This window comes from Harmonia axyridis, chromosome 3, assembly GCF_914767665.1.
Source record: "Harmonia axyridis chromosome 3, icHarAxyr1.1, whole genome shotgun sequence".
Taxonomy (NCBI): Eukaryota; Metazoa; Arthropoda; class Insecta; order Coleoptera; family Coccinellidae; genus Harmonia; species Harmonia axyridis.
This window is the reverse complement of record NC_059503.1, coordinates 17,298,761-17,324,621: the sequence shown is the minus strand read 5'-3', so window position 1 is coordinate 17,324,621 and position 25,861 is coordinate 17,298,761. Positions and strand designations below refer to the sequence as shown.

The following is a 25,861-nucleotide window of genomic DNA, read 5'->3' as shown; positions in this document are numbered from 1 at the left end:
GATCATGATTCCGATCAATTGCAATGAGTATTATTATTTATCTTTAATAAATTTACCCGTGACAATTCTTTCACCTTACTCCATAACTGTGAGAGGAGTATAAAAATACACATCTGCTAGCTAACGTGTTCCATTTTATTCCCCTTATAGAATAAACCGAAAATACAAAATACTCTAAATTTAGTTGACTCTAAGACCCCTTCCTGTCTGTCTACTTCTAAAAATGGATCTCAGAACGCATATCTTTGAACTGTACCTCTATAAAACTATTGTATTCGACATTTTCTTTATGCAATAACATGCAGTTATTCAATAATTCCTGCAGTGCTTAGTATTCAATCTATTTCTAAACTATTCGTTTTTATTAGTTCTAAAATTAGTTTAGTATTCACGACTCACCTGATAAGCTGATATAATATAAAATAAATAGAAATGAAGAGAAGAATTGATGAATTTTGTTGTGTGAGATTCAATGAAAATTAAAAATATTTATTTCAGTAGATTCATGATGACAATCTAAAATAAAATATCAAACATTTCTACTTACTAATTCTTTTTTGATTCCTCAGTTTCGATATAAAAACTCAATAATGTTAAGTTAGTAGTTGATAAATAATCATGCGAAGTCCTCTATTTGACTCAGCTCAGATTTGTTTCATTGATATCCATTAGGTACTTTATTATTATGGTATTTGTTGGACTATGGAAATTCCACAAGAGCAACTTGCAAAATTACCCATTGCGTAATTTAAAAAGTTCGTATTATCATGGAGACTCATGGAAAATTCAGATTATTATCAAGCCAATGTTGGTTTTATTTATTACTGAAATATCGATGAAAAAATTTTTATTTTTGAACGAAATCGAACATTTACCAATATGCAATTGGAATTACACAATTTCAAAAATTATGATATGATAACGCATTCGCAATAAGCATGTTATTAAACAATTCTGCAGGCAAATATAAATAATACAAAACATTTTTTTGCTGATAAAATTTATGTGGAATTAAAAATCCCTGTATTGGTGTTGAAAACGAATAAATCGAGTTATTCAATATGCATCGCGAAAATGAAAGATATATTCAGAGATGTAGCACATGAGATCATTATATCATCAAATTTTTGGATATTAAGAACCTACAACATAAGATCTAATTACTATGAAAATTATGAAGATAACCTGGAGATGAATAGAAACGAAGTTACCTAATTTTTTTTTAATTTATACTTTTGAAAATCCCAGCCAGTTTCCCAAAAATTTTTTTCTGAAAATAGTCTAGGATTCGTACAGTTTTCAAAATTTGTTTTTTTTCTAGCTAAAGTTCTGAGAGCAAAACAAAGAAAACCAAACCTTTGCATATTTCATACCAATGTTTCTTCCCTCGAATAAATCCAATAAAGATTATATTTTTCTATATAAGTAATATATAAAAAACTCAATAATTTTAGAAGGCTCGTTCCCCGAACACTACATCATTTTGTTACGATGTCTGTATTTTCAGAATTTTGAGCTAGGTTTGGTCTCAAACGATAAGGTTCGACTCATTGATGATGAATCCAGACCCAAAATCAATCCGTCTGTAAACACGATAACTCTCGAACGAAAATACCTAGAATCTTGAAATATTTAGGGTAGGATTGGATTTCAAATACCGGTAGGTAGAATCCATAAATATAGCCGTTTTCAATTTTGTTTTCCTGATAATTTCAAAACTATGAATTTCATCAAGATGAAATTCCGTATGTAGATGAAGAATAATGATTTCAAGCTTTTTGCACAATTTTATTTTCATCACCTGTGCGTATAGGGGAAAATTCGATAAAAATATATTACAAATGAAACTCTATATTTCCGTGACAATATGCCCCAAACCGAAGATCAGGAGTTCGGGCCCCAGGCCGGGAAGAAATTTTTCGGTTACGTGGAACATTCCAACCAATCGCTGTTGAGTAAAAATTGCAGAAGCCTAGTAGAGTCTTGATCATTCATCATTAATATACGTATACTAACTTTAAAACCAAAGGAATTTTTTGTCAAAAATGGGATATCCTATTTTTATATAAATTAACAAATATATGGAGAGGTCAATCACACAACTCTTATTTTTCTTTGTAGAGCATAATCAGGATATTTCATGTAGATAGATGTACGATAAGAAGGACCGCACTTGACTATAACATTCCAAATTTGAAAATAAAATGCCACGATTAAGAGAAATATTTCATCAGCTTAAGTTTATCATTTAATGGATAATCATCACTATTGACCAAGCGAATATCCTTCAGTTTTTGTCTAGATTCGAAGTAATTAACAACAATTCCAGCTATCACCTCTAAAGAATATTAACAGAAGGATAAGAATTACGAGACTGATATTCAAGTAAGTCCATTTTTAATTTTTTTCGAAAAAACTGAAGAAGGAACAATCGCCATCGTTATTTTTGAAATTTCATTTTTTTTTCTACCTATTCTGTGTACTAGTTATATGATTTTTTATTGTTGTGTTGAAGTAGAAGTAAGTACCTACTATCTCTAGGCTATTTCAAAATGAAGATGGATTTCAATGAGTGATATTAAAACTATTCACTGGACAGACGTTTCGTTTTTTTAGAGATCAAAACCCGGAATAATAATAAAACCTAATTAAAAGACTATTCAAAATTTGTATTTTTTACTGTTATGTACATACACAGATTGCAGCATCTATATTATTGAAAACACTGCAATTTTACAAGAAGATTTATAATATCTAAGAATAGTAGGTACCGGGTTTTTCACCATAATTTGACCCCCCCTTTAACTTTGTTACTAAAAGAGGTACAAAAAAATGTTTTCTACAAAAGTTTCACAAAATCGACTAGTGTTTTTCAAAATGATTTCACAAAACGAAATATATACAGAGTGGGCAACATATTGATAGCAACTTCATTTTTTCAAATGGAACATCCTGTATATTTTTCTATATTTGACTAGCTCTTTTTCCCCTGATTTCAAATATATAACATATGGTTGGCCTATCTCTCTTATTCTGAGTACCACAGAGTTTCAAATTTCAAGAACCACCTGGCATGCAAGCTGGCAGTTTTCAAGTGGTAGGCTGCGATAACTCAAAATGCTCTTTTTTGAGTTATCTCGTTGGGAATAGCTAGTCAAATATAGAAACTTTTGTAAAAAACATTTTTTTGTACCTCTTTTAGTAACAAAGTTAAAGGGGGGGGGGGGGGTCAAATTATGGTGAAAAACCCGGTACATCTCGTATAAAAAATTTCATTATGGATAAATTGGGCGTTTTTCCTTTCAGATACCGAATCAAATTTTCAAAAATCCGAATTATAAACTATCATGTATATAGTTTCATTGCACTGGTTACACTCTATCAATTTCCTTTTTGAGCGCTCGTTCCCTAAACACGCATATATCATTTTGTAATGATCTTCGCAGTTTTCGAATTTTTAGCCAGAAATAGTCTCAATAGATAAGATAAGACTCAATGATGATTCAAAATAAGCTTGATATTAACGTTTGAATAAGGCATCAATGAATTGTCTAATTTTGAACACCCAGTAGTGTTCTCAATGATTATCAAAAAATCAGTGCTAGCATCCGTTTTTCTAGTATTCACCGCAAAATATGATTCAAATAAATTCATACATTTCGAAGTTATTAGGGTTTTACAACGAGCCTTCAATTTATAAAAAATCGAAATATCTCAGAAACTATCATATAAGTTCTAGTACTTTGCACAAACTTGCATGAATTCATTCATTCCATACAATCTGAAAATTCAATAGAAGACCATATGATAAAACATATATGTTTGGTCATTTACAGTTTTTTGGTACATCCTGTGTATTTTTAAAACAGTTTGAGAATGTATTTAGCCTCATGGCGGTTTTTCGAAAAAAAAATCGAAAATTTCTGCGCTGAACCGTAATAGAGCGTCTCGTCAATGATGGAACACCCTGTATATCCCAAACAATTGGCCGATTTTAAGCTTCCCGAATTTTAAGTCTCTTGGAATTTGTCCGTCATCAGTGATTGGGCGAAATGTTTTCTATCTTTCTAAAGGTTTTCGAAAGTAGGACTCACCCTGTACAAAAGAAGTTACTATAAGTTCCGTTGGAGAGGAAGAAGTTCGTCATTCGTTCGGAATATTTTCATAATAGGTATAAGCTGCGGACATTACACGGTGTTTCATTACTTATGGAGAAAAATTCAACGATAATATCCTGAGCTTAAAATATACCGAGATTTAACCCAAATAACCTAGATAAAAGAGACTTTTCTGGATTTTATTTGAAAATTTATAAATTATCTGAGTGCAGTACTTCAAAACTATTTGATATAGGTAAGAGATATATTAAATGTTCATTTACGTACAACAATTAATAGAAATTAAAAATTAAAATAAGAATAATTGCACAGCTTCATGTTCGAATTGAAAAATCTCCAAAAATAAGTAATGTATCGCAATAATTCATGTATAGATGTTTTTTAGAACCTCAACTTTAGGAAGAACCATTTGTTCTTTCCTTGCAATGAAGAAAGGCACGATATTTACGTTGAAGGTATTGGAAAATCGAAAAATTGTGATAAAATTGTAATTCCGCCCCTGGCGTAGAATTTGGGAAGAATCAACCAGTCACTTGCCCCCATCGTACGCCTCTGATACTACCCCGAATCGTTCTGTAGGTATAGGTACCCTCATCAATTCCTGCCAAATATCACAATAACACGTAAAGTGCTGGGCACAAATAAAACATAATTTTTTAAATAAAACACCCCGAACAGATGTAACATTTCATCTAGAAGCTTTGGTTAAATATTTGAGTTCAGGTTCTATAGTTGAAATATTGCCAATTACTAACACCCTGTATACAACTAGTTTAAATGTTTAAAAAACCATACATATCTATATTAGGTATTATGTTAACACGAACTGATGCCAAGACCTTGCAACAATTACAAATTATCGAAACGAATTATCGTTAATTATCCCATATCTGATCTTGTTCTTTTTCATTTTGGGATTTATTTACTCCATTTTGTAAATAAGTATATAGATATGTAATAATATGACGTAATGTTGGAATTCAAATAAATAAATCATTATTTTTAGGCTTTCATATCTGAGAAATGTTTGTAATCCTAAAAGTTGTTCAGTTAATTCATGTGAACAAAAGCACGAAAGTCTTGGTTAGACACCTTTTCTCTACCTGAGCCTTGATACAGGTCAAAATTTTTATTCCCTTAGGTATAGATTATATACCCACTGGAATTGTATTTATAGAGTTGGAAAGCAAAAAATGATTAAATTCGAGAACAATCATCGGGATTTTTTTCATGTGAATGAGATCTTTCACTGAGAATATATCGAACAGTTAAGGCACATGGATTCAAGCTACATAAGGATATCCTGTACATACCTAATCAACAATTATTTTATATCACATGAAAGCATACAAACTGAAACGGTCAATTATGAAAAAGTCGAATTGAAATTGGAAATTAAATCATTTCAGTCCAAAAATAGAGAACATAGTATTTATCCGTCTAAGAGATTATTTATCGGAAATTTATGGACTTATATTACCAATCAAAACATAACATTCTCTATACCTATCTTGGTGAATGCTGATTTGTTTTTACTTCTTTTTTTCCTCTCGATGTAAACACCGTCAAAGTGACAACCATAACAAACCGACGTTCGAAGTCGATAGAAACATGACGCATTCATGAGACCTAAGTTACTGCATATTATCTTTTTCAAAGAGTCTTTCTAATTTTATTGCTTCTAGGAAAAGAAATTCCATATTGACATTCATATTATTATTTACAATTTCAGGCTACAGCGCCGCTTCATGTCAAACGGCCACCAATGCGAAGCATTCCCCACCATCACGTGAACTGACAAAGTAAATAAAACCAACGGTGTGCAGCCGACTCAGTCTCTTTTCCACAGTGGTTAACAAGAAGCTTTACTCAGTGTTTTTAACAAGGTTCAGAATGCCAGAAACGTTCGTAAATGGATACTCAAACGGTCATATGCCATATGACATGGAAGATGGATCTACTTTTTTATTTACATCAGAATCTGTTGGGGAAGGACATCCAGGTTAGTATCAAAACCTTTATTACGGAATTTTCAGAAATGGCTACCCGGCGGCATGGTATTAAACTATTCAATGCGCATTACAGGTATTTAATACGTCTAAATTTGTATCGAGGGTAGGTAAAAATACATCATGTGGCGTAATAATGATATTAAATTAGAAAAATTTATTGAGTAAGGAATTGTTTTCATAAAACAATAAAGGCTTCATTTATAACCACGTGTTTTTCTACCAACTATTGGATGCGGTGGATCAATAATTTCGGAAGCTTGAATTATGGAGAAGTTTATTGAGTTGTAGAAATCAGATTGTTTTTAAGATTTTGTCAATGTTATTGATATATTTTGTTTTGAATTATTTTTCCTCATTGTTCAAATCAATTCTACAACAATTGTGATTATAATTTACCATAACCCGAAGATTGTTGAATGTTAATATGTAAAATTTCAAACTTTCTCACCCAAATTAATGATTATTATTCATTTGCAGATAAAATGTGTGATCAGATAAGTGATGCCATATTAGACGCACATCTAGAACAAGATCCAAATGCCAAAGTAGCATGTGGTAAGAAAAAATAATAGTTGTTCCGAAAATGCATTGATTTATTACCGTTTTGTAGAAACTGTTACCAAAACTGGGATGATCCTTATTTGTGGAGAAATCAATTCAAAAGCTGTGGTCGATTATCAGAAAGTTGTCCGAGAAACTGTTAAACATATTGGATATGACGATTCATCAAAAGGTATTTTTACATTAACTAATTTCAATATTAAAATTCATTCTGTTGATTTGACAACTGCTGCCTCAATGTTAAATGAGTTAGGTTCATTTATGTTGGAATATCTTGTTATTATTTTGCACAGTTGTTTGAAATTGAATTGATATAATTGTTTGTTAAATTTGGTTATGAATTAAACTTAGGATTTGATTGGCGAACCTTCAATCTTCTTGTGGCCATTGAACAACAATCACCAGACATTGCAAACGGTGTACATGAAAATAGAATTGAATCGGACATAGGCGCGGGAGACCAGGTATAATTGAGAATTTCAAGTTGTTTCACTTAATGATGTAGATTCATTCAGATTGTGTAGAGTAGCGTAACTTAAATGAATGTAGTACATATTATTTGTTTGGGCTTTGATCTATTGAGGTGTTTAGATGAACTAAATCGACACGATCTGGATCGATTAACAACATGAAGTTGAACAACTTACTACTGGGGAACATACTTCAGTTCATCACATAATTGCTTTTTCAAATTTTGAATAAATTCACAGCATGTTCTCTTCATGCTTCTGCTCAGTGCTTGCCCAACATCCAGAACGATGTAACCTAAATCTATTCTCATATGTCCCAAAAGATATTTTACACATTATAATTATCTTGTTCATCAGGTAAACTATTTCAAAAGAAATTCAATGGAGAAAAATTGTTTCATTCATCTGTTATCATCATGTTAAATTTTGAACAGATTTCGATTGAAAAAATTATGTGACATTATTTTAAAAGTAAAATCAGACAGCAAGTACACTGTAAATTCATCAATGGCTCTATTTCAAGGGTACTATTTTGGCCCTCATATTAAATTTATCAATTGAAAATTCCTAATACATAATTCTTACAAAAAGGGCCTATTTTATTAATTTTAATAATGATTTTAAAGTCATTGAAATTCTCAGTGTTTTTAATTAACCTAATGCTGCATTGATAATTCCATTGAAGATCAAATTTGACAAATTAATCAGTGGGATCATTTATTACATACAAATTTTTCTTTCATATATTTCCTATGCGATAAACAAGCCATCAAATGCATATTGGAAATTTCTATATTCAACAGTACTTCATATAAATCCTAGGAATTTATGGTATTTTGTTGACAGTTTTGAACAAAGATTTGTTTAATTTTTATTCTTGTATTGAAAATGGAACTATAAATTGAGTTTAAGTCGTTATGAAAGATTATATTCTAACCAATCAAGTGAATCGGAGATTTTTAATGGTCAGAAAATATGGTTGTAAAATATATTGTCAATGAGAAAATTTTTGAACCCAAATTTTCTGTTTGTAACGAAATACATATATTAAAGTTGGTTAAAGCGATATTGAGAAGTGGGACCGTTAAATGTCTGTGATTAACTAGACCCTCATTAAGGTAGCCCTTGGTGTATGTCACATATCTTATGCATACACGATTTTATGCAGGTTTCGATTACAAGACATGCAATGTATTGTTGGCTCTGGACCAGCAGTCCCCAAATATCGCAGCTGGTGTTCATGAGAATAGAAATGAGGATGAACTAGGCGCTGGTGATCAGGTGATTTTTTAAACACCTCGTTTATAAAGCTTGTAGTTTTAGCTGAGCACTTTTTTCCTGTACAGAAGAGTTTTCCAACATCCAATTTTTCAGTTAAAACTTGAAATTTCCTTTTTGGTTGAGTTTTTCTGGAATCAATCTAATCTCATAATCAATGATCGAACAAATAATCTTCAAGTCTACCCGTAATTTTCATTATTCGGTTTTTTTCCAATTTTTTTGCACATATCAATGTCCACATTTCTGCAATGACTACTTGCCTAAATGTTCCAAAAATGTGCTAGATCAATTGATTTCAATAGGCGTTCCTCTCAAATACAGTATTTGAGAAGGGCAATGATAATCTTACATTCAATAATAGAATAGACATAGGGGTTCATCGATATTGGTGCCACTCGGCTAACATTATTAATAAATAACTCAGTTTTTGCCCTTTTCAATTCATTGAATTACGTAAGAACCTACACCATTCTGAATGAAGTAGTTGAAATATATGTGTATATTAAGCTTTAGAAACTAATTCAGGAGTTTTGCATCTGAATTTTAGTTAACATTAACTCCATTATATGTGTTTAGATTAGCATATAAGTTATAATATGAAAAGATTGTCAACATAGTCACTACCTCAATCCTTATTTTAAATCAATGTTGATAATCATTTAAATATTTTTTCATTGAAGGACATTGATATTGAAAGGAAATCTGAAATTTCATCCAAACACTTCTAATTTTCATTGCGTTTGTTTAATTTTTACATTTAAGTTTGGTTACATTTCATTTGGCTTTTTCAATCATATCTGTTCAATGTCATGATTCTTCAACATCAGTTAAATTTTGTCATTCAAAATATCTGTAAGAATTAAAATTTTGAATTTTTCCATTTTATTGTTTCTCAGGGTCTGATGTTTGGTTATGCAACAGATGAAACAGAAGAATGTATGCCACTGACAGTAGTATTAGCACACAAATTGAACCACAAAATTGCTGAACTCAGGCGAAATGGAGAGTTCCCATGGGCCAGACCAGATTCTAAAACTCAGGTAAATATTTCAGTCATTTTCTTATGAATGTTCATCATTATATTAATTTTATGAGAGATGTTGAATTTTTTTGAGTATATATATTCAGAGTTGCACACAGCAATGTCCACATTTCTGCAACGTTGATTTGCCGATATGTTCCAGAGATGTGCTAAATAAATTGGTACCAATAGGCGTTCCTCCCAAGTTCAATACTTGGGAAGGGCAATGTGTATCATACACAAAAATATATTCAAACCGATATTACCAGTATGATAAATAAATTTAAAATTTGCACACAGCAATGTCCACATTTTAGCAAAGTCAATTTGCCAATATGTTCCAAAGATGTGCTAAAAAAAATTGGTATCAATAGGCGTTCCTCCCAAGGTCAATACTTGGGAAGGGCAATGTGTATCATACACAAAATATATTCAAACCAATATTACCAGTATGATAAATAAATTTAAAATTTGCACACAGCAATGTCCACATTTTAGCAAAGTCGATTTGCCAATATGTTCCAAAGATGTGCTAAAAAAAATTGGTATCAATAGGCGTTCCTCCCAAGTGCAATACTTGGGAAGGGCAATGTGTATCGTACATAAATAAAAGTATTAAAACCAATATCAATAGCACGATTGTATAGTTTTATAAAAACAAAATCTAATTTATTTCAGGTCACCTGTGAATATGCATTTAAACATGGAGCATGTTTACCATTGAGAGTTCACACAATTGTTGTCTCTCTCCAGCACAGTTCTGAAATTTCATTGGAAAAATTGAGGACAGAAGTCACGAATAAAATAATCAAAGAAGTCATTCCAGAAAAATATTTAGACACAGATACCATAATTCATATCAACCCATGCGGATTGTTCATCATTGGAGGTCCACAAGTAAGTACGATCAAAGGCTTTCCAAAAATAGGATGGGCTATTCAATGTATCATTCAGTATTCTCAAAATAACTAACAATTTATTGCGAAAAATTCAGAAATTTGTGAAATTTTAAGACTTATTTGTGTCAAATGAATGAAATTCCAAATCCTATTATTTGAAGCTTATCCTATTTCATTTCTTGCTAATTGGACATGATGTTTCATAAAAGTATTTGCTACTCTTGAGGTTAAATGATGTAAACACTTTCTCTGATCCAATTATAAACTAATGGAAAACTTGAAATTTGCATCATTAACAGAACTTATATAAATATAACATTTTATAGGGAGATGCAGGTCTTACTGGGAGGAAAATCATAGTTGATACATATGGTGGTTGGGGAGCCCATGGTGGTGGAGCTTTCTCTGGAAAGGATTTCACTAAAGTTGACAGATCTGCCGCTTATGCTGCCCGATGGGTTGCGAAATCTCTTGTCAAAGCCAGTCTTTGCAAAAGATGCCTGGTGCAAGTATCCTATGCTATTGGTTTAGCTGAGCCCCTTTCGATTACTGTGTTCGATTATGGCACATCTAAATTGTCTCAGAAAGAATTACTTGCTGTAGTGAAGAACAACTTCGACCTCCGACCTGGCAAAATTGTCAAGTATGTATCTTTTTTTTTTCATTATGAATTGAATCAAAACTGGATTTGTATGTCTATGATGTTTCTTTAAAGAGTATTTGCTATCTTGAGGTTATATGATGTAAACAACCACTAGTCTGAGACATACAAACTCTGTAATAAGTTTGAACATTTTTACATTTTTTTTTTTTTTTATAAAAAATCATTTTTGTTTTTGCAGAGAATTGAATCTCAGACAGCCAATCTACCAAAAAACAAGCACATATGGTCACTTTGGAAGAGATGGTTTCTCCTGGGAAAACCCAAAGGTCCTTAAATTAGATTGACCATTTCCTCATTAATACATCCTTAACTTTCCTAATTCAAATTTCCTTTTTAGCCCTCCTTGTTTCTCTAGTTTCTTCCCCGAGATGGCACTCTGAACCTTGAGTTAATCATCACACGAGCATGGCATTTACCTGTGGATGTCAACCTTGTACAAATCACAGTAGTTATCAATTACTGTTTTATTGTAATTGCAACCTGCTGCAACTTTGTGTAGAGTGAAACGTTCCCTTCCTGCTAGACTTGATTCCACTCCACACCTTGTGTTGTGTTTACGAAAAATCTATTTGGAAAAGAGCATTTCCGAAAACACTCCGATTTGTAGAAGGTTTGATTAATGTATTTTAATATACTTCCTTCCATTGCCAGACCTTAACATCGTTACCGTCTGGTCCTTAGAAGCTGCCATGATAATTAAAAGTTGTTTAAAATTTTTAATGATTCTAAATATTCTTTGATAGTCTTAATTAGTATAAAAACTAGTATATAGAGAATTTAAATGTTCATTAAATTATTTATGAAATTATATTGAAGCAATTGAATGACGAAAACAGATTAAAATAGGTAATTGGATATGTATTTTTACGACATGATTGTGTATTGTAATTTTATTTTCCATCCCAGTGGCAAAAATAAATATTTTCACTTTATAATTTAAAAAATAAAATTAGCTCAGGAGTTATTTCTTTGTATCCCCTGTTGCTATACCTCAAAGATCGGGATAAACAGAGACTTGAAGAATATTGGTAGTTCTGAAAATGGCAAGCAGTTTGAATAGCATGGATCCACCAGGAAGAATAATGAGTAAGTTTCTTTCAAAACAAAGTTATTTCTTAGTTACCCTTGATTCATAAATGATGTTCTTACACAATGTATTTGCTACTCTTGAGTTCATATGATGTAAACTCTATTCTGATTGTGAACATAGAACTAGTTCATTTACAATTCTTTAAATAACAACTTTTTCTAAGTTTTGCCTTCTTTTTCCAGGAAAAATCAATTCATGTTCCTCCTTGATTCAACGATTTTGAAATGTAAGTTTATTGTGTCTTTATTATTTTTCAATATTGATATCTTAAAATATGTTTCATAATCATTTTCAATTCACAAATGATGTTCTTAAATTTATGTATTTGCTACTCTTGAGTTAATATGATGTAAACTCTAATCTGATTGTGAAAAGTGAAATTATTCATTTATAATTTTTTGAATTGATGAATTCTGCGTGATAATTTTTTTTTTTTTTTTTTCAGAGGAATTGAAATCAATTCATTGATGAAGAGGGGTATTTATAAATGTAAGTAACCATTCTTTCTTTACAAATTGTTTTCCCATATTAATGTCCATGATGTTTTTTGAAGAGTATTTGCTATCTTGAGGTTATATGATGTAAATTATTACCATTTTCTCTGAGACATTTTAAGAAGAGATTTTCTTTAATTTTTTTTCTCTGAATTAATGACTTTTCTTTAATTATATATTGTTTTTTCAGAGGAATTCAAATCAATTCATCGATGAAGGGGTATTTATAAATGTAAGTAACCATTTGTTCTTTACCCATTGTTTTTGTATATTAATGTCCATGATGTTTTTAAAAGAGTATTTGCTATCTTGAGGTTATATGATGTAAATTATTACCATTTTCTCTGAGACATTTTAAAAAGAGATTTTCTTTCATTTTATTTATTGTTGCATTTTCCTAATATTGATTTTTCTTTTCAGGTTTCCTTGTGAATGAATAACACAGTGGCCTTGGACAAAATCACATTTATTCTAGACTGACATTCATCAAATATCAATAAACTTATCTCGAATCAATTATCTTTTTTGGACTCGCACCTCTTAATTTTAAAGTTAAACCAAGGGAGAACTAAAAAAGGCCTCTTTGACGATATCTAGCTCTCAAAATTATTGTACATAATAAAAAATCTATTTTAGTTACCGCCGTCCCTTCTAGAAAACTTCAATTTTTGTATTAATTAGCAACGGAGCATGCATAAATTACCAGGGCATTTTTTGTAATATAGTACGCATAATATTCGCGAAAAATATAGGAAAAAATACTTAAGTCTGTAACATGCCATAAGGTAACAATACAATATCTTTTTTGAACAATGTTCTTTAAAAAACATCTCAAAATAATTAATGCCTACTAGAAAAATCCGAATTTTTCTTTTCAATATATCTAAGATGCATAGAATAACTGGTGTGTTTACTGATTCGATTTTGTTTCAGACTTTTTGAGAGACCCACCTGTTGCTTTGGTGGTCTGCTTCACCAGAGTGCTGTAAGGTGGCGCTCTTTAAAATTTTTCGAATTCCCGCATCTGCCTGGTGCCGTTTGAAATGGAAATACTGATTTTAGACACTGCAAACATTCACAATAAATTACAATTCAGTTCATATCGAAAATTTACTCAAATGAATGGAATATAATGATAGACCATAGAATATAAAATATTATTGTTCTATACTCAAAGTTCCGACAAGAGCGTAGAAATAGGGGGATACTGGGGGTAATTACACGGTGCTCCTAAATTGGAGATACAAATGAAAATGACAGATTTCCGGATCATTTTAAGAAAAAAAGTCCTATAACATGAGTCCCCAAACATTTTGTTTTGAGATACATGTGTTGAAGTTCAAGTTATTTTCTCGTATAACCTTCCCTTCACAAGATATTTAATTTGAATTGGCCATAGATATTCCAGTTTAAAGTTTTCACTATGTGATATGCTAATTTTGAATGCAAATCTAGAGGGTGATATATTTTCTGGAAGGATGCCTGCTTCCCTCCTCCAAGACTATAATTTGCTGAATGGCTGTTAGTTTAGAAAAATGTAGAAAAAAACTCTGGTCCAGTACTACACTTTTTGGTTTGTTATAGTTTTGTCGTATCTGCTATCGATTTCGAGAAAAATCTCTAGTAATCCTCAGGAAAATCCAAATTATTATAAAGATCCAGCTAGTAAGCTCTAATGAATGCATTAATTATAAGTTTTGGTATTTATTCACCTAATCTGTAGCGAAGATTAATTAATATTCGATAAATTGTACGACACACTAGAAACAACCTGTATATTGAAAGCAAAGCCTTTGTGGGCTCATATTCATGAAACTTTTTTTTCTCAAAATTATCCAAGTAATTTCTCATTTTCCTTCTAACTCTTATTTGAGAACAAGGTAAGAACAACCGAATTAGTAACAACAAAAATTATTTCGAGTAATTTGTTTCAAACTTCATTATCAAACTTCTTTTTCTTACATTACAGATATGAATAAAAGTTGTCGTCAAACATTTTTTTTTGATTATCCCTCCCCAAGAAAGAAAGATCTACGCCCTTGGTTCCCAAGAGTCGATAATTGAGAGAAATGTCAAATGTAAACGATGTATGCGCCATCTGAAAAGCCCGCGATCCCTCGAAATCAAGTAGGTATAAATCCGAAAAATCTCCCGTTTTGTCTGAAAGTTTTACAGGTATAAGTAGACACACCAGGTATTCTATGCATCTTAAATATATCGGCATAGCCTACAAAAACACATTCAATTTTTTTTTTTTCTAAAATTTGTTTTCATTCCAATTAACAATTTTTCTCGAAAATTAATGTTGCCATAAAATCGACACTCTGAATCCCATTACACAAAGCCAAGGATCCAATCTATCTTCTAGTTCCTCTACATATGACATTGTTGTGGGTTGAATAATAGATAATTATGGACGTTGTCAAAACACTGAATTCAAAAAGTCTACAAGATGATGGCATAGCGAGTACAGATAACAGTAGGTCTGACATTGGCGTTTTATGATGGAAAACGTCTAGCCCTCAAGTTATTTCTTAGAATATAGATATTAAGAGTTTTTTTTTCATTGAAGGCATCGACTGCTATGGTCATTAGCCTCTAACCTAACCATCACCGGACATGTACAACATCCATGACCTAGCCAGGATTCGAACCCGGTACCTTCGGCACCACAGTCGACATCTCTGTCCACTGCACTACCGAGGCAGTCTATTAAGAGTTATTTCATTCACTATGATATTACAGGAAACTACATTGATTCATTTTGAAGCCGCACTTGACACGAAATTTGAATTAGCTCAATACTAGTATTCCGGTTTCTAGTTTATTATATGTGAATCCTAATTTTCCGAATATAAGTATATTTGACAACGAATATTTTTTTCAATGATATTTAAGTTATAACAATATAAACAAAAACACTCTAAGGAGAACATAAGGATTAACGCAATTTCTCCGCCTTAATGCGACCTCCAGGTCTTAAAAGAGTACTATTTAATTTATGAACTGACGACAAAGTTAATGAAAAACATGGAAGGCTACAGAAAAATAATCAAAGAAGAAATATTGAAAATTTCATTTGAGAGGAATTTTTTGGATGCATGATCAGCTGTGAAAATCACAAGTTTCTATTCATTAAAAGTATTTCTAATTACTACTGTCTCGCAACAAAAATTCATTATATTTGTATCAATTTCATGACAAAAGGAATACGAAATTTATGATGTGTACCACATTAATTTTATTTTGCAGATCAATAAACATGTTAGTTATAAAATTTGTGTATTTTTTCATATTTTTCTCCTACACCTGAAAATCTGTGAATCGAATGGGGAATATTTCAATTTCCCTTGAAATTGTTGGAATAAAGTAATACTGCTTTTTCTTCTCATTTATGAATATTGAATTATTTTACCAAATTAATTCATCAACATTTTTAAATCACCAAAAATGGCGAATGCAATGACATCAAATTTTCTTTCACATTCATAAGATTTTATGACCACCACTGCCCAAGTTGGTAATTTTTTTGAATATCCATTCTATTCCCACTAAATTCAGCTGATGATCCTTCCTGTTGTTTTATAATAGAGTAGGACAGCATTGTCCTACTATTGTTGTATAGTCCGATCATCTGCTGGTGAGGGTAAATATAAAACATATACATAGGACAGGTTTCATTGATTCGAACCTTCACATTTAAACTATATAAACATTTTATTCTTATAAGCATTCGAGTTTGATCAAGCGCGAATTCCAATTTAATTCTGATAACTTATCTTTAAGATCTGCTGTAATTTTTTCAGTACAACAAGTTTGATGTTCCAATAAGAAATATGACATAAATTATTTATATTTGAACTTCTCTTCCACCTCTTGCAAAACAAACAAAGAGGTTAGGCCAAAATGACTGAACAGGCGAATTTATTTAGATCGCAGAGTAGTATCAACTAACAATACAGAACAGCTGCTAGAGGGATCTTCGACGCTTCCGTCTTCAGATGACTGAGTAGGCTTTTGATTGCTCTCGACTGTCATCTTTCGATTTGTTATAAAGGGAAATAAGATCAAACTCAGATTGACATGTTATTCCAAAGTATTTATTTCTTGAATAGTCAAACATCGAGTGATGTTAATACAAATGTTTTAGTCTATTATTTATTAAATATTCATGCGAATACTGAAGCAATTAAATAAAAAAAAGCATAAGCAGTTAGATTAATCATATAATTCTCCACTTTCCATGGCACTTCTGTAATCTTTACCAGGCTTTCTTTCAGGATCCAGTTTGATCATATCATCGATTCTCAATATGGTTATTGCTGCCTCTGTTGCAAATTTCAATGACTTCACTTTAGATATTGTGGGTTCCAAAACACCAGCCTTCTTATTATCTCTGATGGTTCCCTCAATCAAATCTAAACCAACATATTTCAGATGAGCATGTTCTGTTTTGGTTTGACTCGAGTTGTGGTATGCTCTCAATTTTGCAACAAGATCTGTAGCATCATGAGCGGCGTTTACTGCCAAAGTTTTTGGTATAACTAACAGACTTCTAGCAAATTCAGCAATTGCTAATTGTTCCCTGGAACTCAAAGTTGTTGCAAAGTTCTCCAAGTAGATAGACAAGGCAGCTTCAACAGAACCGCCACCCGTTACAACACTCTTTGATTCGAGCACCCTTTTCACTACACAAAGAGCATCATGCACAGATCTTTCCATTTCATCGCAGTAGAAGTCATTTGGACCACGGAGTATGATTGAAGCGGCAGTTCTGGCTTTCGGTCTGAAATAAACAAAAACAGATTTATTAGAAGAATTTGCCATTTGACAAATTTTTGAAATCCTTTAAAATCATGCAGTGATGTTTATTGATCAGTGAATAATCTCAATTTGCATAAGATTCAAAAAAATAGTAATCACAAAAGTAAAATTCAATGAGGCCATCAAAACAAAATCGCACATAACCCGGGTTTGTGATGCACTTGCATATACGAAAGTGTCCAATTTTAATATTGATTTGATTATTTTCCTTTGTGAAGAATAGTGATTGAAACTAAAATTTTTCACGTTCATATTCAGGAGAAAAAGAATTTTTCAATAGTATGTCACCCAACCAATCATCCCTATTCAAATTAAAATGTTAACTGCAACACACATCCCTTGTTGTGCCTTAACTTCAAGGCACTACACATGTTTTTCAGAAGAAAAAAACATACTTTGATTACTCCTGTGCCATACACTCAATACTGATATCCCTAAATAAGTTGTTAACTTACGCCCTTTAATGGAGGATTAGAATTTTAAGGCGGCATTAAATTTCAAAGAACATTCCTGCAACTGGGTGTTATTTTAATCATTATCACTACACATCCCCTTGATGTCCATGACATTGCCCGTTTATTTGAGAGACTTCGAAGGAAATTTTACTGCGACATACCACCAAGAGCATGTACCGCACATAATTTGAATGAGCAAAATCGAGATTCGCAGTGAGAGTGTTAAAGGGGTTGGGGTAACCAGAAGGATGAAATGATGTGATAAAGATTTTTATGGCAAAAAATGTCAAGGTTTGTGATTTATGAAATTTTGAAAGAATTATGCGCTAATCCCAGGTTTTGATGTGCAGTCTATATTGAAATATGTTAAAAAACTAACCCTTTGATGAGTATCAATTCATCGTCAGAGATTCTTTCTTGGACTACTTCCGCAGCTTCACCCATCATACTGGCATCAAACACTTCTTCACCATCCATATTGGTAAGCGATGTTATGAAACTGGCTCCAGTTGCCTTGGCAATCCTCCTGAGATCTGCTTTTTTAACTCTCCTGACCCCCATTGCATTGTGTTCAATAAAATACTTCAAACACAAGTCATCGATACCTCCGGAGCATAAAATGACATTAACCCCAGTTGACAGAATTTTTTGAATACGCTCTTTGGTAATATCAAATTCTCTAGCTCTTACACCTTCCAACTGGCTAGGATCATTAATGAGAACCTAAAAAGAAGGAAATTAGAATTTATATAAATAAGTCTAACTTTCAAGATGTTTAAGTGTGATGATATAATTAAAATAATAAAATTGCATTTATTTTTTGAAATGCTATTAATAAAAATATATTTTCATTAAATATTTGAAAAGGTTAAAATATCTTTGATGATGATTTTATCTTAGCATATATTTCCAGAAATATTCAATTCTTGATACAAATTTAGGAGTATCATTCAACATAGAAGAAATAATTATATATACAATACACATCTTTTTTCCTCTTTGAAAAGTCTGAGTTGAATTTTTCTGTTTCAATTTCAATACTTTATTCCTCTAATTGATTAACTAAAATAGCATTTGAGCTAAATATACAAATATGTTGTTCAGATTCTTTTAAATGTATTCACTTACCTCTACCCCCATTTTCATTTTTGTTTTCTGTAGACTGAAATCCAAGCAAGCAATCTTGGCATTAGTAATTTTTTTGGGCATAGCTTGACTAGCTACCGTACAGTTTAAGGCATAGCCCTTGATCAACACACTTTCTTTAGCACTTTTTCCATGAGCTTTAAGAACATTGATGGCTTTGATAGGATACATCGCATTACCCTTAGCATCTGTTATTTTAATAGCATGTGCTGCTTCAACAACCATATTAGAAAAAAGGTCAGCATCAGCGCCAATAATTTTAGAACTCATAGATGTCTTTGCAATATTTATAATAGATTCTTTGCCAAGTTCTTCAACAGGAATTGTCAAATGCTCTTGTATATATTTACATGCTTCTTTACAAGCCAACCTATAACCACTGATTGTTGAGGTAGGATGAATCTTTTGTTTATCCAATTCTTCAGCACTCTAAAAACAAATTATCTCCAATTTTCTTCTTTTTCTTTTAAATGAGAAACTATTGAAATGTATTATTATACCTTCAAGAGTTCGGCAGCTAAAATAACGACGGATGTTGTTCCATCACCAACTTCCTCATCTTGAAGTTGAGCTAATTCTACTAAAACCTTAGCAGCAGGATGTTCAACTTCTAATAATTTCAATATAGTAGCACCATCATTAGTAACTGTCACATCTCCAATATCATCCACTAACATTTTATCTAATCCTACTGGACCCAAAGAACTTTTGACTATATTGGCAATAGATGCAGCAGCCATAACTGGAAGTTCAAAAATATATGAATTCCATGAATGGGATTGAAACCATTTAATCTTTTCTCTTATTAAGAATTTAATTCATATATTTAAATAAATATAATGAGTGACTATAGTATTTACTATATTATGAAGGCCGAAACAATTTTGAATACTTTTTATTCAATAGAAATTAATTCGAAATGAGTTTTGAAAGGAATATATCGAATTTATAAATTATTGTAAAATATAATATCATGTGGTCAACCATTCTCAGATACGCTCAAATAGGTTAGAACTTATTAGAAATTACAAATAACATTCACTTGGGAGTCAAACATGTATAAATTTACCATTTTGTGTACGAACTGATGTTCCAGTAGTTCTGGTTCCAGCAACAGAAAGGGGGCTTGCTAAAAGAGACATTTTTATTCACATATACGACACCGCAAACAATGAAAAGATGTGAATTTTTACTTCTGAAGAAAATGTACAATCAATGAAGTGCGGAACATAGAAGTCTGACATTAATAATCTAGGGATACGCGATTGAAACGATGCATCGGAATCCTCGATATAAGTTGTTTTTTATTCGATACATCGACATATGAATTTAGCAATCAACTAGGTTCAATAAATAAATGAAATAAAAATGAAGAATTTTCATAATGAATCAGATGGTCTTCGAACAAGAAAAAAGAACATTTAGTAAGGTTCAGATAATAACATACTCAAACAAAAAAAAATAATAAAAAAAATCAGTTGCCATATTATGGTATTCAAAGAAGTATATATTGCTATTTATCTGTAATTTTGTGTTATTATCTGAAGATCAAATTTATATTTATTCGTTATGTGATTATCGCACCATTAACATCAATATGTGATCAGCAACTGATGGCACTGAGGCAGAAATTAATATACTTTGGAACGAACATTGGCACAAAAATGGTTACTACATTGTACATTTTTATTAAAATACAATGTATTGCTGTTTTTTTGTATTGAATGAAGCTTAGAACATTAATAATTATTTATATCTAAGGAATAAAGCGATGATGTTATTGCTGCTCGTTTTGACAGACAAAATAACGATATAATTTTTTTTTAATTAAATTCCAAAGAAGTGACCTAGATTAGGTTTCTTCTTTAAATTTGGAAAATTTTGTACCAAGCATATTTTCATATTTGAAAATAGTTAGTATAGAATTCTATGATCTAAGTGAAAATATGTCAATTTGAATTTTTGAATTTGAGATAACCTCACTTTTCATCTTATTTTCGTTTTCTGATTCAATAAATTTATTTACTCAATTATTCTTGCATTTTATCTATTATAATCCGTAATAAAAGAGGATATTTTCTTCTGAATTTAAAGTCAAACGACAATGGCTTTTCACGGTCCTGACTATTCCAGTAGCGAAGATGAATTTGATGATCCTGATTTCAAGGTAGTAATCTAATATTGCAATACCACTGCAGCTAAGACTTTTATATATAAATAAATATATGAGAAAATTCAATGTATATTATGCGTTCATGTTTATAGGAGCTAATGAGGCAACAAAAATTAGAACGCCTTCAGCTTTATAATGGTAACTTAACAGAAAAACAACAAAAAGAGCAGAATATTAAAAAGATTCAAAATAATGTGATAAATAGAAATAATGATGAAGTACTCAGTGTCATCAATATTGGTAATTATTTATTTATTCATTAATAATACAGTAATTGTTATCAATGAATTGTGTTTCATGAATACAAGTAGTAACAAAATTTATAAATTTATTTCCTAATTTATTACAATTTTAGTTTCAATGATTTTCCAGACATAAATTTGGATGAACGATTGGAAGATGAATGGACACTGATATTATTAGCTGCTTCAGTTGCTAATTTTGATCTTGTGGTAGAATTGCATAAAATGGGTGCTGATATAAACTTAAAAAAAGGTAGAAAGTTACTTTAATACAATAATCAATGAAATTAGAATTAACAAGGTAGATATTATATTGAAGATATTCAACAACCAGATTTTTTTAGGTGGTGATACAATACTGATGTGTGCTTGCAATTGCCCTTTAAGTACAGCTTCATTTGAAGAATCATCAGAAGTCATTAAATTCCTTATTGACATAGGCGTAGATGTTACTTCCAAAAATAGAAAAAGAATGAATGCACTTATGTTTGCTGCAAGCAATGGTAATATAAATGCAGTTGAATTGCTTCTTCCTTTAGTTGATTTGACTGAAGAAGATAATCAAAATTGGGATGTAAGTTATTTTATACTATCAAATAAGAAATTAAAATGTTAATAGTACTTTAAAAGAACAAATAGCATTTCTTATTATTATTATAATGTGTTTATTAGTACATAGATTAAAAATAATCTTGAAAAGACCTTCAAAATTATTCAATCAACTACTTTGAAATATAATATACAACAAATATTCTCACCTTAAATTTTTACAGTTCATATAGTCAACAACACATGAAGGAATTACCTTTCAATTAATAATTTTTTTAAAATCAAATAATACAGCTATTTGCTACTTGAAGTTTTGTTCAATTGTATGCAAATGTATTTTAAACTGGTACATTGATCTACTACTGCAACTTTGTTTACAAAATATTCATTAGTTGAGTTCATGAGTTGAGTTTTTTCTAGTTAGACATAGCATAGCATATTTTCAAATCTTATGCTCAATTTTTCATAACACGCTAAATGAGAGATGAAAAAATGTTCTATTCTCAATAATGCATTGTTATTACTTTTTACAGGCTCTTTTTTGGGCAGTTTATAGTGGAAATGCCGCTCTAGTTGAATTTCTTATTGATAAGGGTTTGACATTTGATCGGGTCGATTTGAAAGGTAGCACGCCTTTGGATATAGCTATAGATAATAACTTAAAAGATGTTATTGAATTACTTATGCCTGAAGAAAACAAGAGTGAAGATCTTATTATAATAAATAACAATTTTGAAGATATTTTCAGAGATTTGAAAAATGGAGCAAAGTGAGTTTATATTGTTGAAGTTTTCCAACCTACTCATTTAATAATTGTCTTTTTCTTTTTACAGACCTCTTTTTACTCAAGACATTTGCAATATTTTGCATGGCACTCGATGTGAAAATTTGATGAAGCTATTTGTGGACCAGGGTATCAATTTATTAGATTTTTTGACTTTGTCAGAAGAAGAATTTGCAGCAATGGGAGTTGAAATGCCTTTTCAAAGAAGAAGACTCGTAGCTGGTATCCACAAATTTCACAAAAGACCTTTCCATCCCTCATCCGTTCCAGTAGTTGGTAAAGATGAACCTTACAGGTGAAGACCTAAACATGTAACTATTCATTAATGTTCTCAATCTGAAAAGATGGTTGCCTAATCACAATTTTTTCTGTATATTCAAAAATTTTGGGATTTTTTTTTAACGAGAATGTTAAATGAAAATAGTGTTTATTAGAAAATGAAAATTCTAATATAATTTATTTGTAGTAATGTAGATGTAGCTGCTGCTGTTTTTTCAGCCATAAAACAGGTTGTTTGCATGGAAGCTGCTTTCAAATATTTGGTAAAAAACAAAGATGAATTGGATGTAATAAATGATAAAAAAGTAATAGAGCAAACTGTTTGCAATATTGAATCAAAATTGATAAGGTTGAGAAAGGTCGCTATTAAGTTGCAGAAGAAGGCTGTTAATGTAAGTATGAAATCTTGAATTACTTACCATGATTTATTAAATGGGCTCAATATATTTTAAAGTGGGATGACCAAATACAACCAGTTAATATTATAACAGCAAAAAGTGGAAGAAGGTGGTTTCCTTGGAGAAAAGCAGTCATTGTTTTTGGTATTGTTATTGTTGCGAGTGTTAAATTGTGGAAACGGCCTATTCCTTCTATAATCTAGCAATTAGAAAAAAATATTGGAGTATGCTAAGTATTATATTTAGAGCATTATATAATTGTGATTTTTTGAAATTTAAATGATTTTGTTACTTTGGAATACAATAAATATGTATAATAAATAGTCTAGTTTGATTTCTCTAATATATGTGCCCAATAACAAATACTTTAGTTGAACATTACTATGTATTTTACTAAGTCATTTTAATGAAACAAGTCTATCGAGTTGATTCTAATCTTTTTATAATTCCTTAATTATTAAAGAAATAGATCTCTCGCTCAACACTTGGTGAAACATCGTTATTAATAAATAAATAAAAACACTTGACTATACGTTCACAAATTTAATAAAATATTATATTACGTTGACATGCATGTTTCGGGTTTTACCCCATTCTCAAAACTAAACAGAATAATAAACGGTACAAATTATACATCAAACAAAACAGATGTTAACACCGGAGATAAGCGGAACTCCAGCTGATCGTTCACAATTGGCAATTTTTGTTTATGTGCTGAAGATATTTCTAAACATTCTAAAAGATCTAATCGCTTACTTTTCTCTCCTTCGTGTAAAATTTTGGTTTTATTGAAATCTATAAAATGGTTACAAGAGATACAATGAGTTGAAAACCCCGTTGTGGATTTATTTTGTAAAATAGATTTTTTATGTTCTTCAACCCTAACTTTGAGAGAACGACCGGTTTGACCAACATAAAAAGCAGGACATTCGTCACAGAACAACTTATATACACCACTTTTTTCTGAATCACTTAACTTATCCCTACCATCAGAAAACATTGATCTCAAATTTTTCTTGTTTGTACACACAATATCAACTCTGTTTTTTCTTAATCTATTACAAACTATGTCGCTAATCTGTGGAATATAATTAATATATACAAATCTCTTCATTTGATCTTTAGGTTGAGGTGGATAGATACAAGTTAAAAGTTTTTCACGTTGTTTTTTCAATATTAATTTATCTATTATGTCAGGAGAGTAGCCGTTGTTCTTTGTTAATAACTTTAACATCTCAACTTCTTTTTTGAAGTTATTCTCCGATAGAGGAGTGGAAATAAGTCTGTGCACAAGGGAATGAAACGCAGACATTTTAATTCTATAAGGGTGTGAACTACTATTATGAATGAGAACATCGGAAAAAGTTGGTTTTCTGTAAATATCAAAATCAAGATGGTCATTTACGATTTTTATCTGAATATCCAGGAAGTTGAGTGATTTATCCACATTTTCCAATTCCAAAGTGAACTGAACACCGTCATAAAATGAGTTAATAAGCTTTAGAAATGATTCGAGTTCTGAATCCGAGCCAGTCCAAATACAAAATACGTCATCAACATATCGCTTCCAGTACAGTACATATACAGTCAGATTATTATTCATTATGGAAAATATTTTCTTTTCCAAATGTGTCATAAAAATTTCATATTTTGTATTTGGACTGGCTCGGATTCAGAACTCGAATCATTTCTAAAGCTTATTAACTCATTTTATGACGGTGTTCAGTTCACTTTGGAATTGGAAAATGTGGATAAATCACTCAACTTCCTGGATATTCAGATAAAAATCGTAAATGACCATCTTGATTTTGATATTTACAGAAAACCAACTTTTTCCGATGTTCTCATTCATAATAGTAGTTCACACCCTTATAGAATTAAAATGTCTGCGTTTCATTCCCTTGTGCACAGACTTATTTCCACTCCTCTATCGGAGAATAACTTCAAAAAAGAAGTTGAGATGTTAAAGTTATTAACAAAGAACAACGGCTACTCTCCTGACATAATAGATAAATTAATATTGAAAAAACAACGTGAAAAACTTTTAACTTGTATCTATCCACCTCAACCTAAAGATCAAATGAAGAGATTTGTATATATTAATTATATTCCACAGATTAGCGACATAGTTTGTAATAGATTAAGAAAAAACAGAGTTGATATTGTGTGTACAAACAAGAAAAATTTGAGATCAATGTTTTCTGATGGTAGGGATAAGTTAAGTGATTCAGAAAAAAGTGGTGTATATAAGTTGTTCTGTGACGAATGTCCTGCTTTTTATGTTGGTCAAACCGGTCGTTCTCTCAAAGTTAGGGTTGAAGAACATAAAAAATCTATTTTACAAAATAAATCCACAACGGGGTTTTCAACTCATTGTATCTCTTGTAACCATTTTATAGAT

At 31.0% G+C, this 25,861-nt stretch overlaps 3 protein-coding genes and 1 long non-coding RNA gene across 5 annotated transcripts; 3 read left to right on the top strand and 1 right to left on the bottom strand.

The window, feature by feature from the left end:
- The first annotated feature begins 2,214 nt into the window (after positions 1–2,214).
- LOC123677107 (S-adenosylmethionine synthase) lies at positions 2,215–11,986 on the top strand. 2 transcript variants are annotated; one of them, XM_045613591.1, is made up of 9 exons: positions 2,215–2,385; positions 5,851–6,120; positions 6,608–6,685; positions 6,741–6,863; positions 7,043–7,155; positions 9,339–9,482; positions 10,142–10,360; positions 10,689–11,005; positions 11,205–11,986. In XM_045613591.1, the coding sequence occupies exons 2-9, from the start codon at positions 6,012–6,014 to the stop codon at positions 11,308–11,310; spliced, it is 1,209 nt and encodes a 402-aa protein (XP_045469547.1). In that variant the 5' UTR covers positions 2,215–2,385; positions 5,851–6,011; the 3' UTR covers positions 11,311–11,986. The 2 variants fall into 2 exon arrangements, with proteins under 2 accessions (XP_045469547.1, XP_045469548.1); XM_045613592.1 differs by lacking the exon at positions 7,043–7,155 and adding an exon at positions 8,330–8,442 and having other exon boundaries at positions 2,231–2,385.
- Positions 11,987–12,490: 504 nt separating this feature from the next.
- On the top strand, positions 12,491–13,115 carry LOC123677108. The gene is made up of 3 exons (XR_006747053.1): positions 12,491–12,605; positions 12,801–12,842; positions 13,031–13,115. It is a non-coding gene; the product is annotated as an uncharacterized LOC123677108 (long non-coding RNA).
- Positions 13,116–16,688: 3,573 nt separating this feature from the next.
- Positions 16,689–20,266, bottom strand: LOC123677106 (T-complex protein 1 subunit alpha). Its single transcript, XM_045613589.1, has 5 exons — positions 20,105–20,266; positions 19,536–19,777; positions 19,018–19,464; positions 18,269–18,612; positions 16,689–17,396 (listed from the first exon to the last, which is right to left on the bottom strand). Exons 1-5 carry the CDS (start codon positions 20,175–20,177, stop codon positions 16,829–16,831), a joined length of 1,674 nt encoding a protein of 557 aa, XP_045469545.1. The 5' UTR covers positions 20,178–20,266; the 3' UTR covers positions 16,689–16,828.
- A 671-nt stretch (positions 20,267–20,937) lies between these two features.
- On the top strand, positions 20,938–23,781 carry LOC123677105 (ankyrin repeat, SAM and basic leucine zipper domain-containing protein 1-like). Its single transcript, XM_045613588.1, has 9 exons — positions 20,938–21,052; positions 21,100–21,202; positions 21,301–21,448; positions 21,581–21,703; positions 21,795–22,024; positions 22,533–22,768; positions 22,833–23,078; positions 23,250–23,454; positions 23,517–23,781. The coding sequence occupies exons 2-9, from the start codon at positions 21,140–21,142 to the stop codon at positions 23,661–23,663; spliced, it is 1,398 nt and encodes a 465-aa protein (XP_045469544.1). The 5' UTR covers positions 20,938–21,052; positions 21,100–21,139; the 3' UTR covers positions 23,664–23,781.
- The last annotated feature ends 2,080 nt before the right edge of the window (positions 23,782–25,861 follow it).

What these genes read in the sequence shown, in the direction of transcription:
- LOC123677107 (XM_045613591.1), top strand. Translation starts at nt 6,012, where the DNA reads ATGCCAGAAACGTTCGTAAATGGATACTCAAACGGTCATATGCCATAT. An exon ending in AAATGCCAAAGTAGCATGTG is followed by an intron (nt 6,686 to 6,740) that starts GTAAGAAAAAAT and finishes ACCGTTTTGTAG; the next exon opens with AAACTGTTACCAAAACTGGG. An exon ending in ATATGACGATTCATCAAAAG is followed by an intron (nt 6,864 to 7,042) that starts GTATTTTTACAT and finishes AATTAAACTTAG; the next exon opens with GATTTGATTGGCGAACCTTC.
- LOC123677105 (XM_045613588.1), top strand. Translation starts at nt 21,140, where the DNA reads ATGGCTTTTCACGGTCCTGACTATTCCAGTAGCGAAGATGAATTTGAT. An exon ending in TTGATGATCCTGATTTCAAG is followed by an intron (nt 21,203 to 21,300) that starts GTAGTAATCTAA and finishes TCATGTTTATAG; the next exon opens with GAGCTAATGAGGCAACAAAA. An exon ending in GGTAAAGATGAACCTTACAG is followed by an intron (nt 23,079 to 23,249) that starts GTGAAGACCTAA and finishes ATTTATTTGTAG; the next exon opens with TAATGTAGATGTAGCTGCTG.
- LOC123677106 (XM_045613589.1), bottom strand. Translation starts at nt 20,177, where the DNA reads ATGTCTCTTTTAGCAAGCCCCCTTTCTGTTGCTGGAACCAGAACTACT. An exon ending in ATCAGTTCGTACACAAAATG is followed by an intron (nt 19,778 to 20,104) that starts GTAAATTTATAC and finishes TTGAACTTCCAG; the next exon opens with TTATGGCTGCTGCATCTATT. An exon ending in AAATGAAAATGGGGGTAGAG is followed by an intron (nt 18,613 to 19,017) that starts GTAAGTGAATAC and finishes CCTTCTTTTTAG; the next exon opens with GTTCTCATTAATGATCCTAG.